This window comes from Rhinoderma darwinii, chromosome 1 (assembly GCF_050947455.1).
Source record: "Rhinoderma darwinii isolate aRhiDar2 chromosome 1, aRhiDar2.hap1, whole genome shotgun sequence".
NCBI classification, from domain to species: domain Eukaryota; kingdom Metazoa; phylum Chordata; class Amphibia; order Anura; family Rhinodermatidae; genus Rhinoderma; species Rhinoderma darwinii.
This window is the reverse complement of record NC_134687.1, coordinates 33375358-33392923: the sequence shown is the minus strand read 5'-3', so window position 1 is coordinate 33392923 and position 17566 is coordinate 33375358. Positions and strand designations below refer to the sequence as shown.

The following is a 17566-nucleotide window of genomic DNA, read 5'->3' as shown; positions in this document are numbered from 1 at the left end:
TGCTGAAGTCTGTGATCTTGGACAAGCACCGATTTCCAGGATGAAAGGGCTCTATGGAGAAATTAAACACCTTTGGCTCTTCTCGGGGATTTCTGTTGCTGGAAATCTGACAACAGTCTAAGGGCACGTTCAGATGTGGCTGAAATGTTCCGCTGCATGTTTTGCCGCAACTAATTTGTAGCAAAATTTGCAAATTTAAGAGTTTGTCCAGAAGTGGCGGATTTCGCAGTGGACTTGCCGCATATTTCAGCCTTCGCATTGCAAAGGCTGAAATTCGCAGTGAAAATCCTCTGCCTACCGGCAACAGACTGTGCATGCTGCAAAATGTGAATTCCGCACCGCAAGCTAGTTTCCGCACCGTTATTTTCCACACCGTCTGCACTAAGTTACCTAAAAAGCTATAGAAACCAAAGAAAAAAAAGTCGGGCGCGGATAACCACTGCGGTTTGTCTGCAGCGGAATTCTGCAGCAAATCTGCCATGTCCGAACGTGCCCTTAAGGACCATTACACGGGCCAATGATCTAGCGAATGAGCATTCGTAGCCGATTATTGGCCCGTTTAGACATTTCAACGATCAGCCAATTGTTTGTTTACTGTTTGCATCTTTTATGCAACCTATGAAATCATCAGTGTCGGCAGCACATCTCCCAATGTAAACGGGATGTGCTGATGACAATATGCAAACTGTATGGGGACTGAATGATCGTATTAACATTCATCCCCATATAGTTTGCATCGACCTGTCTAACGAGGCCTTTAAACGAGTGGCGATCGCTCCGGTCCCAGAAGCTTTTGCATCGGTCACGCTGTTTTTGCAGCATTACCGCTGAGGCCAGCGATTGACTGCAACGGCACATCATAGATGAAGAGCACGTCACCGCTGCAGGAGTTTCCAGGACTGGAGCCGTGGAGAACGGGGGCCTCAGTGCGGGAGAAGAGAAAAAATATGTTTAGAATAAAAATCGAATTGAATTAATGGAAAAAGAATTGAGAAACTATATGACCTATGGTTTCCGTTTGTGTCTGTCAGGGCTCCGTTCTGACGGGAAACTCAGTCGGAACGGAGCCCTAGCACAGATGTGAACAAAGCCTTAACCTTTGTTTAATAAGCTCTCATTCCAAGGCGTAGTGTTTGCAAAGGGATTATGAATCAAGATTTGTAAAACACACAAAGCTGCCACATAGCAATACAAAGATAAACATATGTTTGTACAGGGTTAGTAAATTCAATCATAAAACAAAGGAACAATACAAATTATAAAGTCTTGGAAGGTACCGCTAATACTGGACAAATATTCATAATATTAAAGGTATTTTCCGGGATTAACGGGTTTGTATCAGATTAAAGAGTCTACTTTTTTCTCCAGAAACAGCGCCACTAGTGTCTCAGTAGGCTTAGTCTGGCACTGCAGCTCAGCCGCATTTAAGTAATGCTGCAATACTAGACACAACCTACAGACAAAAGTGGCACTATTTCTAGAAAAAAACAGACACTTTTAATTAAAAATCGTGAAGAATCAAGACTGTAAATTTCATAACAGACATCACAATTACTGTATATACAGTGCATGAGGAATCTGTTCATAACAGGTGGAGCTTCACTTGGATGAATAAACTGGTTGTCCCATACTTACAAGCTTCTTCTCCTGATGGCTGACTGATCATGGGGGTTTTCACCAAAGGCATAGCTAGGGAAGGGACTCATGGGGCATTTGCCTCGGGTACTGAGTGGTGTTTGGGGTGTGGATGAGAAGGGGTATACAGACTGTTGTACATGGGCAGTCAGAAGTGAATTATTACCGCGGATAAAAAAAAAAAAAGACCCTACAGGCGCCTCTGGTTTCAACTGTTGGATCCCTGGTGATCAGCTATTATTGTCCAGGAAAGTTGCGGCTGACGATCCAAAGAGGACTATGGGATCTACTAGGAAATCAGGGGTTTATGGGCTTTACTAGGAAATCAGTGGGGGTCCAAGTTCATGGATCCCCAATGACAACACTTTCTAGCATGTCACTTTGATATACAGGGGCAGAGCTATAGGAGGTGCAGAGTTAGAAATCACATCTGGGCCCTGGTGCCTGAGGGTCACCAAAAGCCCCTCTGCCACATAAGAAGATACCAGTATTATAAATGGCACATGGTAGGTGGTGGCCCCTGTTACACATTTTGCATTGGGGCCCTTGTTATTTTGTTTTTTTTACCCTTTAAAGAAAAAGAAAACCTCACCAGACTCTTTTTAGTGTATTTATCTGTCATTTTAGTAACTTACATTTAAATAGCTGTAATTGTTTTCCTCCTCTCTTGTGCAGGTATCCTGAGACAGTAACTCCCCCCGGCATAGTCAGTAGGTTCTGGGCACCGATGGCCCTCATGGGAACGGGCCAGCTGACTTCTCCCGATGCCATATTTCTGCAAGACATGGATAAAGTTATTCCTGTTCACAAATCTTAATGCAAGGTCATCTTATTGCTACAGTACAGTCAGGTTTTTTCCAAACCTACCCAGCCACACATATTAGTTCCGTGTTTTCATTCCAAATACCTGCAGGAACTGAGTGGACAGGATGACATGAGCAGTGGTCATAGTGTTCCTGTGTCCAATGATATGGCTCACACTGACTAGTGAACTTGTTATGAAAGTTATGATAACCTTCACCCTTCTACTGTGGCATAGTGCCAATGCAAACCATCCCAGAGCAAGGCATTTAATAATAACAACACAGGGATATAAACTTGCCAGTAATTTCCTTGTAGAAGAACCAGGTAATTATTATCTTAAATTAACCTCTGTTACCTTCATCCTATTCAAAAACCCCCTGTTATTCATTTACTAATTTTTACAACACATGAATTCACAAATATCCACTACTATGTAAAAAATTGAAAGGCTACACCTTTGTAAGCAATTTTTAATTAAATTAATGTATTTTGTGTTTTTAAGCAACTTTCAAATTCACTTTTATTTTTTTTTAAAATCACTTTTTAAGATACAACTATGTATCCTGTATACATAGAAGATATATCATTCTCTCTCAGCCGATTCCGTCAGTTCGGTTCAGTTGGGAGTGGGTCCTGCGTGTCTCTGACACACAGGGATCCAGGTAATATCGATCACATCAAAGTTATGAACTTAGAAGTGATCGATATTAGCTGGATCCTTTGTGGGTGTCAGAGACACGCAGGACCCGCTCTCAGCCGAGCCGTCAATTTAGCTGAACTGATGGATTCGGCTTAGACAGAATGATACCGTTTCTGATTACACAGCATACATAGAAGCTGTATTGTAAAAAAAAAAAAAAAAAGTTAAATAAATGTTTTTAATAGAAGCGAATTTGAAAGTTACTTAAAAACACAAAATACATTCATTTAAAAATAATAAAAAAAATTGCTTACAACTTTAGCCTTTAAATAATTTTTAGCAATCACTGAAAAGTCCAAAATTATTTTCCAATTAAAGGGCATTGTATCCTTTTGCAACCATTTTGTTTTTGCTCTGAATCAACTAAAACAAAAAATTCATTTTTTTTGTAAATATACTTCAGTAAAAATAAAATCCCAACGTTTTGTGTATACAGCTCTTATGCAGACCTATGCGTCTACATGGTTAGACACTACAAACAAATCCTGTGTAGTTTGATCCTTCAGTCATATGTCATTTCCTTCCATCTGTTCAGAGTAAGACATGATAGCAGGATCAGATCAAGCTGTAGTTTACAGTATAGTCTATAACCATCGAGACACACAGATCTGCATAGGAGCTGCATACACAAAACAATGATTTATTGTGCAATCTTCTACCTTGACCAGGCTTATGTATTATAAAACAGCAGTGTATTATTATATTATGTATATGCCGTTGTAGCAGTGGAGTGAGGTTTTAAAATATCTTTACATCCATCACTTCCTAATATATGACACTATATGCCGTGGAGCTGTCCAACTGTAAAATCCAGGGGGACATCTATTAAAACTGACTTTCCAGACTCCAGGTTTAATCTCAAGTGCATTGGAGTGTGTTGGCCACGCTCCTCCTGCTAAGTCGCCATAATTTGTATCTTTTCTATGGCAAAATACTGGTGCAAATGAATTGATAAATCCCCCCAGCGTTGTACTTTAATTATTCACTATCATATATTCCAATTAATATACATATACTAGTCCTTCTCAATGAATTAGAATATTATCAAAAAGTTAATTTATTTCAGTAATTCAATTCAAAAAGTGAAACGCATATATTCTATAGATTCATTACACACAGAGTGATCTATTTCCAGCATTTTTTTCTTCTAATGTTGATGATTATAGATAACAGTTAATGAAAACCCAAAATTTAGTGTCTCAGAAAATTAGAATATTATATAAGCCCAATTTCAAAAATTATTTTTGATACCGAAATATTGGCCTACTGAAAAGTATGTACAATATATGCCCTCAATACTTGGTCGGGGCTCCGACTCTGCATGAATTACTGCATCAATGCGGCGTGGCATGGAGGCGATCAGCCTGTGGCACTGCTGAGGTGTTATCAATGCGGCGTGGCATGGAGGCGATCAGCCTGTGGCACTGCTGAGGGGTGATCAATGCAGCGTGGCATGGAGGCGATCAGCCTGTGGCACTGCTGAGGTGTTATCAATGCGGCGTGGCATGGAGGCGATCAGCCTGTGGCACTGCTGAGGTGTTATCAATGCCGCGTGGCATGGAGGTGATCAGCCTGTGGCACTGCTGAGGTGTTATCAATGTGGCGTGGCATGGAGGTGATCAGCCTGTGGCACTGCTGAGGTGTTATCAATGTGGCGTGGCATGGAGGTGATCAGCCTGTGGCACTGCTGAGGTGTTATCAATGCCGCGTGGCATGGAGGTGATCAGCCTGTGGCACTGCTGAGGTGTTATCAATGCGGCGTGGCATGGAGGTGATCAGCCTGTGGCACTGCTGAGGTGTTATCAATGCCGCGTGGCATGGATGCGATCAGCCTGTGGCACTGCTGAGGTGTTATCAATGCAGCGTGGCATGGAGGTGATCAGCCTGTGGCACTGCTGAGGTGTTATCAATGCGGCGTGGCATGGAGGTGATCAGCCTGTGGCACTGCTGAGGTGTTATCAATGCGGCGTGGCATGGAGGCGATCAGCCTGTGGCACTGCTGAGGTGTTATGGAAGCCCAGGTTACTTTGATAGTGGCCTTCAGCTCGTCTGCATTGTTGGGTCTGGTGTCTCATCTTCCTCTTGACAATACCCTATAGATTCTCTATAGGGTTTAGGTCAGGTGAGTTTGCTGGCAAATCAAGCGCAGTGATACTGTAGTTATTAAACCAGGTATTGATACTTTTGGCAGTGTGGGCAGGTGCCAAGTCCTGCTGGAAAATGAAATCAGCATCTCCATAAAGCTTGTCAGCAGAGGGAAGCATGAAGTGCTGGGAAATGTCCTGCTAGACGGCTGTGCTGACTCTGGACTTGATATAACACAGCGAACCAACACCAGCAGATGACACGGCCCCCAAACCATCACTGACTGTGGAAACTTCACACTGGACAAATAGCAACTTGGATTGATGCCTCTCCACTCTTCCTCCAGACTCTGGGACTGAGATTTCCAAATGAAATGCAAAATTTACTTTCATCTGAAAACAGGACTTGGACACTGAGCAACAGACCAGTCCATTTAAAGGCTTAGGAAACCTTTGGAGATGTTTTGTGTTGTTTCGCTGATTAGAGTGTCACACCATGAGTCTACAATCTTCAACTTATACCCAATATTAAAATTTTCTGAGAGACTAAATTTTCGATTTTCATTAACTGTTAGCCATAATCATCAACATTAAAAGAAAAAACAAAACGCTGGAAATAGATCACTCAGTGTGTAATGAATCTATATAATATATGAGTTTCACATTTTCAATTGAGTTACTAAAATAAATTATCTTTTTGATGATATTCTAATTCATTGAGGACTAATATATATATATATATATATATATATATATATATACACACACACACACATATATATGGGCAACATATGCAACAGCATATGTGCTGTAACCTGTTTCTATGTTCTCATTTATGTCGGAAAAATTACATTTATAAAAAAATACTCTGTACAGGCTACTGCTGTGTTGCCCCCCAATCGTTTACATTGTGAGCAGCTGAATATTGGTGGAGCTATAGCGTGGCCAATATCTCTGGGTTTAGGTCTTAGCAGCACAAGATGCACACACAGCATAAGCAGCATTGAGTGAAGAAATATACTGTACTGTATAGTATGACGCAACCTATAGTGTTTATGGACAGGCATGAACGACTTCCTTGGATAGAAAAAAAACACAACATTTTGTATATATCTCCTGAAACCGCCCCATAAAGTATAGTAAAGATTTGTAACTGGAGGGTGTTATTATCAAAACTAGCACAAAGGAAAATGGGTAGAGTTCGCCTTAGCAGTCAATAAGGTTTTTTCTTTGATTTTCCTAAAGTCCTCTGAAATATGAGACCTATGGACCACTGCTCCAATTCTCCCTTGCACTAGTTTTGTCAAATCTCCTCTATTGTAAATAAGTAAATAGTTATTATCTTAATTGCCGTCTATAAAACGGGATAAAAGCACTTTAACTGATTCTCCGTCTCTGAACGTAGTGCCCAATACCACGTTTTAATGATGAACTTTGCCTGAACTTCTGACTTGAACGCACTACAATGCTGGATTATCATCATGAGTATTATTAGACTGCAGTATAAAGTGAAGATTGTAACCGCACTGAGCTGCCATTATGTCCGTCAATCGGTTCTCTGTCCAATTACGTTTTTATTTCAATGAAAGAAGATTCTGTCAAGAATATAGGAAAAAACTGGCCAAGAAGCATTTGTTTCCGCTTAATATTTACAAGATTCCTTAAAGGGACACTTACCTCATTATTTATATTTATTCAGAGTTTACAGTATCTATGAAACTATTGCTGAAAGTAACATTGAGCCTATTGCTATAAAAAGACACTTAGCAGGGGCGTAACTATAGGAGGTGCAGAGGGCGCAGTCAGAGGAGCAGGTCCTCTGCTACATAAAAATCTGTGGGGAAACCTAGCAGTAAGGCTTGATTCACACGAGGTCATTACGTCCGTAATTGACGGACGTATTTCGGCCGCAAGTCCCGGACCGAACACAGTGCAGGGAGCCGGGCTCCTAGCATCATAGTTATGTACGACGCTAGGAGTCCATGCATCGCTGCCGGACAACTGTCCCGTACTGAAAACATGATTACAGTACGGGACAGTTGTCAGGCAGCGAGGCAGGGACTCCTAGCGTCGTACATAACTATGATGCTAGGAGCCCGGCTCCCTGCACTGTGTTCGGTCCGGGACTTGAGGCCGAAATACGTCCGTCAATTACGAACGTAATGACCTCGTGTGAATCAAGCCTAAGTGTTCAATTTCCCTGCAGCGCCCCCACAGGAGAAATGAAGCATTATGCAGTACCTATTTAAATGTATGGGTTTTCTGTGTAATGCAGGACAGGACTGATCCTCCAGATCGAGAAATGCTCTTTGTAATCGTTCTCACTCTGACCAAGAGATGAGGATCCTAAACAGCAGATCTAACAGCTAACAAAAATTACAGTGGACTCATAGTTATGAGTCCACTATATTCATAAAGGGAGCGCTCCCCCCACCTACTCCCAGCCCTCTCACCAGTGACTTATAGCTGCCGTGTATGTCTGTATACAATGTAAAAAAATATATAAAAACATTAGTCATGTTATGCAACTTGCTAATATACTTTGCGTCTCAATTTTTCACCATCAACATCAATCACCGAATCTCTACTTGTTGTCAGTGAATGGAAACATTCTTGTTTATATCCAGACTCAAAAATCATGCTCAACTGACACTGATGCACGGCTACAATACAAGAAAACTTGAAATAAAAATAGACAATTTAGAAAAGTGTACCAGAGTTCCCTCTTGTAATGGACCATGCAGCTGTGTGAGCAGGACATGTTTTAAGACTTTGAATATAAACAAGAATGTTTCCATTAACTGAGAGCAAGCAGAGATCTAGAAATAATCTTTATTCACATAAAACTGGAGAATATAATATAGATTTCAATAATTGCCTTTTATAGTTAATAAAAGGGTAACAAAACTTTTAAAAAACTTTTGATATATAGTGACTGGTCAGAAGTTTTGATCGGTGGGGGTCAGAGCACGGAGAGCCCCACCCATCGCTAAAACGAAGCGGGAGAAGTGCTCGGGTGAGCGCTGTCCTGATTCTTTTCTGATTGGCTTTCCTTGGAAAGCTGAGCGAGCAGTGTACGGGTTCATTGACTTTCTATTGAGCTTGTACTCCGCTCGCTTGGTTTTCTGAGAAAAGCCGATAAGTCCAAAAAAATTAAAAGTTTAGTCACCTTTTAAGAATTTTACTGTCTTTATAATCTTAGAAGGAATTGCCTACTTGTGTACCGCCTTGAGAAGGACAAGGCTGACTAAACAGGACGCTAGAAAGGAAAAGACATGGATAGTAAAGATAACTTGCTGTATGAGGTCAACGCAGCAGAGCCGTACGTCAGTGCGACTTTACGTCTAGTAAAGACAGTGTGACTGTAGATTAAAGGCTTCTTAAATGTTTTTTTTGTGAGACATGACTTATCAATAAATGACAAGATGTGGTAAGACACTTGAATCTAAAAACTGTTCTTATCAGACTTTGACTCAAGCAGCAGAATGCGTAAAGGACGATGTTCTAGCCCAAAAGGGACTTCATGTCCCTGGTTCATTATGTCATACTGCAATCTCCTATTATACTGCTATTGCTGGAAATGGAATGGTGAAATAAAAACGCAACGGAGGGGAATATAATTCTGCGCTATTTTTCTGTAAATCCTTCAGCAGACCATGGACTAGTATAGATAGAAGATCAAATGAAAGGAATTTGACTTATTTGTGGCATCCATGGTATACTGTCAGATTGCATATACATAAATTGCTAAAGGCCTTTTTACACCTGCCGACACAGCGAGCGCCGATCAATGAGACATCGTTGATCGCCGCTCACTTGCTCCTGTCACATGGAGCTATGGATGAGGACGAGCGGTCGTTACTCGAGTTTTCTTCCTTAAAGGAGTGTTCACCTTTAAAAGAATTGAATATGCAAGAGAACCCATCAGCAAATCTTTAATTCCCCTGCAGCGCCACCATAGGGGAAATACAGAATTATTTGGTGCCTATTGAAATTAAGGGCCATCTGTGTAATGCATGGACAGGGTGGGCCCACCAGCAAGAGATATGCTCTCTGTAGCCATTCACCACTCCCGCTAATTGATGGAAGTCCCAAATTTGAATGAAAGTATTTGAAAATGGTCAATCCCTTTAAATATTTTTTTTATAGGATTATTATTTTGGGGTTAATAATTTTTTACTAGTGATATCAAATTCAACCTTCTTTCAGAGAAGACAAGCGTGTTTTTTTCTTTTTTTTTTTTATATCTCTGTTTTCACATTGCATAGGAAACACCAAACATATCTCTCGGGACTTTCATTATGAACTACAAACTACAGAGTCTGAAATATGATCTACAACCACTGATCTCCGTAGGAGTGCTACACCAAAGAATATGATGGCCAGGCAGGATCTAACTAGTTTTTATCCTTTAGAGCAAAGGTTTATCTTTTAAATATTTTCTCTTGTATCAAGAGCAGCTGCAGGGAAATTTAATTCCCCATGGCTTCTCTCCTTAGCACTGTCAATAGAATACAGTCTTTAGTTTGTAAAGGGAGCAGGGGTATAACTTTAGGGGGTGCCATTAGATCACTTTTTAGCTATGGTATAGTTTTAGGGGGTGCCATTAGATCACTTTTTAGCTATGGTATAGTTTTAGGGGGTGCCATTAGATCACTTTTTAGCTATGGTATAGTCTTAGGGGGTGTCTTAGACAGGCTCATAGACGTTTTATTTGAGCCAAACTTCAGGCAGAGGAGGAGCGCCAATCGCAGCCGAAGGTGCAGAACGCTTTGCTGAGCTCTTCTGCACCTTCGTACTAGCGGCGGTGGAGGTCTTAGCACCCGAATCCCACCGATCATAACATCTGATGTGTCTCCATGACATATCAAATGTTTTCTGAACGTACAGTTACTGCTCATTCACACGAACTTGAATCTCATCCGTGTGACGGCCGTTAAAACAACGTCCATCACACGCACTCATGTATTTCAATGGGGCCGTTCACACGACCGTTGTTTCAACGGAGAATGTGAATGCTCCGTTGAAAAATAGGACATGTCCAATTTTACTGTGTGTTACGCATCCCTCCATAGACTGTAGTTTGTGGGGGATCCGTGACAACACGTCCCGCACAGGTCCACCTCGGCAGTTTGTCACGTCCGAGGTGGGCTACGTTCGTGTGAACGTAGCCTTACTTTTTAAAGGTCTATTATATTTTTTCAAGATAATAGGCCTCATGCACATGTACCTCAATATGTCACCAATTTTTATAAAATCTGACTCATGTTCCATCGGACACTGTATTATGAAGCTATTCTCTCCTATAAATGCAGGTGTTTCAGGCTGGTTTATTTCTATATACAAATATTAAGAGTTTGATAAGTACTTCCCACTCAGATTTAGCAGCTAAATTTAACAGAGAAGCGTAGGCAGCAATAAAAATAGAATATAAGAAATAAACAAAAAGCCCCTTCAAATGGGGGTGTTTGTAGAAGTCTAAAAAAAAATATGAAAGGAAGTACGACCCGTAAAAATCCACCAACGCAAACTATAATATAAATAAAGTTAAAAAAAAAGAAGAAGCCGCAAAATAAGTTAATGTTAATAAATGACGGGGCACTTGCTGTCTGTGCAATGTTCTGCCGCTTATGGAAAAATGGCACCAGAAAATATAAATCCGAGTTGTCCTCTGCTATGAAGTTATGTTTTTGTTTAGCTATTTTTTTGTTATATCTGTTTCTGAGCAAGCTAGGTAAAAACAAATGCGGGCACAATTGCAGCGCCACAGGGGGTTGTAGTCTCAGCCAGCTATCTTAGACATCTGAATGTCAAACCTATCTAGTTGCCATGGAGTCAGGGATGTATGAGGCAGCCTTGACATTTTGGGATCATGGCATGGCCTCTACTCTATAAAAAAGTGGCCATATGTGCAGGCTATTTCTTTAATAACTTTTGGATCAGAGGTTGCCAAACAAATTGCAGGGGGGGGGGGGGTGGGGGGTGAAACAATAGGATCGAAGGGGATGAGTGGGACTTGTAGAAAACAGAGATGTGAACAGCACTCTGTGCGTTGGGTTTGTGATTCTGGTGCACGCCAATCCAGAGACATGGTCCCAACTTCCCCCAAAGTATCCAAAGCAAACAAAGAAGGTAGGCAGTACTCAAATGGTAAATCACCAGTGGTTATCTCGACTATTTGAGTGCTGCCTACCTTCTTTGTTTGCTTGGGATGAGTGGGACTGTCTAATTTCTGTTTTCCCAAATGACAGGCATAAGAGGACAGTCTACAAATCACCAAAGGCATTAGATATACCGCAAATCCTGCTGAAATTAGTGGGCACCGCCAACAGATATCTTATATTTGTAGCTAGATTTAGGCATACTTTTTCATTCATTGACTTAAACATGAAAAAAGATGCAATCGGTGGGCTACTCAACTGATCTATAGAATAAAATAATCCTGCTGCACCCTTCCATTTAGCTTAGATGTCTTTGGATCTCCAAACCTTGCCTTGGCTTGTTCCATTAAAAATAGTCTCGAAACGAATAATTCCTTCCCATTTTTGGGCTTCTCTCCAGCCATATTTTTAGATATAGAACCTGTGCATGGGCTTAACTACAGTCAAAGAAGTTGCTTTGAGCCCCAAGTGTTTTCACCATGGCAAAAAAAAATATATTTGTAAATAAAGCTGAACAGTATAAAAGCACATTCATTTTTATGAATGAAATATACACACAAAAAAAACACAATATAAAATAAAACTAACAAACTGTATAATTAGATTGTCTACAAATATGTCATTTAATATAATACAATTAAATTATGATTACACCAGTTTTCTATCTAGCTCTCATGCTTTGTTCTACTATGGAACCATGTTGTATGGATTCCTAAATTGGCACCCATAAACTGCTAGGGGCCCAGACTCCTTTGTGCCTCTTATTTTATATGGAGACACATGGAATTTGTGAGAAAAAAATTGCGCATTTCCATATCATATTATAGAGGTTTTCTACTCTACAGTCATTGCTTCTAGGGGAGAATATAGTGTCTCACACAGTCCCCATACCATGGCTCCAGACTCCTAGACACATTGAGTGCTGCTGTGCTGCACATGGGCCCTAATTTTGTACTTCCATTGACCCAGAGACAAAACACCGATCCTGACAAAGATATCCCCAGGGTCGGCCCTATAGTAGGAGTAACATCAAAACCAGGCCCTGGAGCCTGAGGGCACCCATATGAGGAGACCAGTACTACAAATGACGTGCTAGATATGAGGAGACCAGTACTACAAATGACGTGCTAGATTGGGAGCCCTGTTACAGTTTTTGCAATGGGTACCTAGGAACTTCAAGTTTCACCACTGGATATTGAATAAAATTCGAAAAATAAATGCATTCCAAAAATACATACAATTACATTTAAAAAGAAAAAAAACAACAACATATACCTAAATATTACCAAAAAAATGTAAACTAAAATTCTAAAAAGTGCAGACTACATATTTTTTCTACCATTTTATGCTCATATGTACAATTTTTACTATACCAAGATTGCCACTAACCTGATAGTGTCCAGACGACACATAATTCTTTTTTCTATAGATGTAGCCCGAGACTTAGATCTTTTTATAGACGTCGCCATTAGATTATAACCATGATTATGTAGATAAATCTCATGCTTTGATAGAAGAAAGTGGTCAGAGTGGAGCAGTGATGTACCACGTCTGGCATCAACATACAACTATGAGGATCTGGCACACAAAACTGTCCGTGACAGATTTCCTCTGATAATACTAAACTTCCTTCTTCCGGAGGTCTAAAATCAGGCTATACAATATTTGTTACAAGTTTCCTGCTCTGACAACTTTGTTTCACAGCAACAACCTGAGACGTATAATACTCCCCAGAAGTTGATTAAAAAAGGAAATTCCGTTCAGTGCTTTACTTGCAAGGTTTGCAACTTCCCCATTTGCAAAAAGAGGAACAAACCGGCAAATTTATACTATCTGTGGACTTATAAAAGACGCTTCATTTCGATTTAGTGCACGTATCCATATTTCATGTATGTTGACTAATAAGGGCATAGACGCCAACAGTACTGAACAACATTTGCATGAAGTTTGTATGTTCTCCCCATGTCCACATAAGTTTCCCCAAGGGACCCTCAATCCAAAAGTTAGACTTACAGGCCTCAAATGAAATTTTCCCTAGCATGTGTGTGTGAGATAGGAAAATAGGGGAGACCTCTCCTGGGTACCCGGTGTCCTAATTAAATACTCACCTCTGTAGAGTATTCTGGTCTGGGGTCTGTATTAGTTTAGTGTGTTTGGTTTGGGGTCTGTATTTATTTAAGGGGTTTGGACTGGGGTCTGTATTTATTTAGAAGGTCTGGGGGTCTGTATTTATTTAGGAGTCTAAACTGGGGTGGTGTCTGTATTTTTTTACGGGGTCTTGTCTGGGTCTATATTTATTTAGGGGGTCTAGTCTGGGGGTTTGTATTTACTTAGGGAGTCTGGTATGGAGTCTGTATTTACTTAGGGGCTCTGGTCTGGGGGTCTGTATTTATTTAGGGGCTCTGGTCTGGTCAGGGGGTCTGTATTTAGGGGGTCTGGTCTGGGGTGTGTATATATTTAGGGGCTCTGGTCTGGGGTCTGTATTTATTTAGGAGCTCTGGTCTGGAGTTTATTTATTTAGGGGGTCTGGTCTGGGGTGTGTATGTATATAGGGGCTCTGGTCAGAAGTTGATTTATTTATATAGGGAGTCTGGTCTGGGGTGTGTATTTATTTAGGAGGTCTGGTCTGGGGGTCTGTATTTATTTAGGGGGTCTGGTCTGGGGGGTGTATTTATTTAGGGGCTCTGGTCTGGAGTCTGTAATTATTTAGGGGGTCTGGACTGGGGTCTGCATATATTTAAGGGGTCTGTATTAGTTGAGGGCTTCTGGTCTGGGGTCTGCATTAGTTTAGGGTATCTGACCTGGGGTCTGTATTTATTTAGGAAACCTGATCTGGGATCTGTATTTATTTAGGGGTCTTGTCGAGGTCTGTATTTATTTAGGGAGCCTGGTCTGCAGTCTGTATTAGTTTATGGGATCTGAAGTCTATATTTGTTTAGGGGGTCTTGTTTTGAAGTGGTCTGGGGTCTGTATTCATTTTGGGGCGTGATGAAGGGGGTCATATGCACTACTGATTCAAATGCCTTAGGTTGAGGCATGCTCTATAAAAACAGGTGGGACATATGGTAAAAAATGATGCACGTTGCTTAATACATGGCTTCTCTGAATTTTCTCGATGTCACTTTTCTAAAATTTTAGCTTTCAAAACAGTTGTGCGGCCAGTGCCCAACCCTATTCACTGGCGGTACGATGGCTCAGTGGGTAGCAGTGTTGCCTTGCAGCACTGGAGACCTGGGTTACAATCTGAGATCAAGTTTGTATGTTCTCCTCATATTTGCATGGGTTTTCTCCTACGCTTAAAAAATATCCAAAAACATATAGATAGAGAATTTAGATTGTGAGCCCTACTAGTGACAGTGAGTGATGACCACTTTTGTGCAGAATAATATGTTGGTTCTATATAAGCAACAGAAATAAATCAATGTCTGCATCCATGCCACATTGTGTTCATGAGGTTTATACTGAAGACTGAGAGGATATGGCCGATGGTCCTCAATGTATGGAAGAATTTATTAATATTGTTAACCCAACAATTTACAAAAGTAATCTCAGCATCAGCAGGTAATTGCTTGCTGGACCAACATCTTTAGGGTCCAAACGGAAAAGTCAGCAAAATATTAGCATGGTATTTGTAAGGGCAGGATTTGTGCTGACTTTGATATGAATATGTCAACTTTTAAATAGCTGGCAAATGTGATAATATTTCTGTACTGGAGCATAACAAATTATTAATCTTATTATATAATATGCCCTGAATGTATGAATTACCACTTTGCAAGGCACTTTTTCTAAACAGTGACCATATAATCGCCCATTGTTCACGCTGGCATTAGGGTCTGTTCCATCAGGTTTCCGTTACTTTCTGATGGCTGCCATGCTGCGCCACTCTTTTCTGTTAAAAATTAAAACAATGGAAACCTGATGGTTGAATTAATGGAATTTATTAACCAACGAATCCATCATATACGACGTGGCTCTGGTAAAAACAAAAGCCATTTTGCCATTGTTAACAGATCCTTAGTATATATTGATATTGATATTTTTTTTATAATAATAATCTTTATTTAGCACCAATATATTCTGCCGCACTTTATAATTGAGGAGTAACAAACAATTAAAATGACAAATAATCCAAACAAATAAAGAAACAATGAGACAAAAGAAGAGAAGTCCCTGCCCATAAAAGCTTACAATTTAAATAGAATGGGAAGAGTGACACAATATGTGCAAGGTGAAAATTTTGTCTAGGGGACCATCCCTTTGTGTTGGCAAGGGAAATATAAATAATGTATATGAACCAGTCACCCAACCAGTATCTGAGCCAATGCGGATTTAAAGCATAGAGTGATGCGACAATGGTAGCTAGTTGAGGACAGGATGGAGTGGAGATATCTGTGACCAGGTCAAGTTGTGTGTGGGCCATGGACTAGGGTTATATGAAATAGGCCTCCTTGGAGAAATTAGTTTTCAAGGCACGCTTAAAACTAGGAATGTTAGGAGCAAGGCTAAGGTCCATGGCAGTAAGTTCCACAGAATGGGTGCATCAGGGGAGAAGTCCTGCTTTATTTTTGTTATAATGTGTATTTAGTGGGGACCACAAGAAAATACCTTTTTTTCTTGCTACTCAATTATAAATACCCTAATGTGTAAAATGAGGATCAGAAAGAAAATCACAGAACTGCATAATGCAGATGTTCCTTATTACAGTCTAGCTCTGATATAACCAGTTAATAGTAAAGTTAATAAAAAAACATCTTTCTTTAGTTGTCAAACACTATGCAGTCCTTTAGACTTTCTTAAAATAATCTTTAAATGGGACAATCTTGCTTGATAGCTCAAAAATGAGTCTAGCCTAGCAGCAGATTGCGCACCAAGGGTGATAATGTTCAATTTACACTCATCTGTAGAGACCAACATGGCGGCCTTCTATACTAAACAAGTGCCTATGGTGCCTCGCTTCCACTTCTGCATGAAGCAGGTGAAGATAACCGTAGGTTTCAAGCTCTGGAGCAGAGTTGTTAGATAAGTGCAAATTTATTCCACTCTGCCTTAAGAACTATTCATTTCACATTTTCCTTCCTTATATATTGAATGAGAAGTGGGAGTAGGAAACTTTTAGCTAATAAAAGGATTTGTTACCTTTTAGGCCCATTCGGCCTTTGCCCAAAGTCCCATAATACAAAACAGACAATAGACTTGAAGAGCGATCCCAACAGGATGGAGAGTTTTTATATGTGACTAAATTTACCCTTTGAATTACATATTCTTGAAATTTAGATTTTTATTATCAACATTTCTTTTGTGTGTGACTATCCATATCAAAAACACACTAAAATATTCCTGTTTTATACTGGCCTCTGGAGCACACACTCTAGGTTGTGTGTGCTCTAGATTGTGTGTGCTCCAGAGGCCTGACATGTTTTTTGTAGCTCCCTTGTCAGCTTTGCTATGTAGACTGGGACAGGATGAACAGAGTCGTCTCATCATGAGATGGGGGAGACTTAATTCAAGATAATAGCTCTATTGTATTGCTAGAGGCCTAGATAAGGATGAGTCTGTATGCAGCTCTCCTTCCACTTTCTGGGGAGCGACTATACTCCACCACTTACTAGACACTGTATTAGACTATAGACACTCTTCTGACAATTGACTCATTCATTTCAGCTGCCATTAAATCTACATCATGCTGTACTGTCTGTACAGTATATAGTAAACATATAACTTCTCTTCTAAAAACTTACATCAAATTAATCAAACTAAATTTAAATGCATGAGAAATTCATTTTCAATAAATAATACGTAAAATTTAACAAGAAGCACTGTCATTTATGATTATCACCTTAGTAGCCTATTGCCATTTTGATGACACAATCAACCTGTTGCAGTAATAGGAAATCATGGCATATCACATATAATAATAATGTAATCTGCTATGTCCCATGCAACGTGCACATAAAATGACATCTCATGCAGTAGTCTCTTGCGATTATGTCATGACATGTAAGCCCTGGCCAGATGTAGGCACACACAGTATAGTGTAATAGAGAGATTACAAAATAAATTCAGCATTAGTATATTTGGAGGTATTGCAAAATAAATTGAACGTTAATTCAGTCTTTTTAGAAATTAGTAACTTATGTTGTTTTATCAGGTTTTTTTTCAATCTTATTAAGGCTCTGTCA

At 40.1% G+C, this 17566-nt stretch overlaps 1 protein-coding gene across 2 annotated transcripts in view; it reads right to left on the bottom strand.

The window, feature by feature from the left end:
• Positions 1–12945, bottom strand: part of SH3BP2 (SH3 domain binding protein 2) — a 34599-nt gene extending 21654 nt beyond the window's left edge. The window contains exons 1-2 of one of the 2 annotated variants that reach the window (XM_075857231.1): positions 12774–12945; positions 2271–2410 (exon numbers count right to left, since the gene is read on the bottom strand). In XM_075857231.1, coding sequence (XP_075713346.1) covers positions 2271–2410; positions 12774–12853 — 220 coding nt within the window. In that variant the 5' untranslated portion in view covers positions 12854–12945. Of the gene's footprint in view, positions 1–2270; positions 2411–2502; positions 2581–12773 lie in introns of those variants that run through there. The other variant, XM_075857222.1, reaches the window with a different exon arrangement.
• Between the last annotated feature and the right edge of the window lie 4621 nt (positions 12946–17566).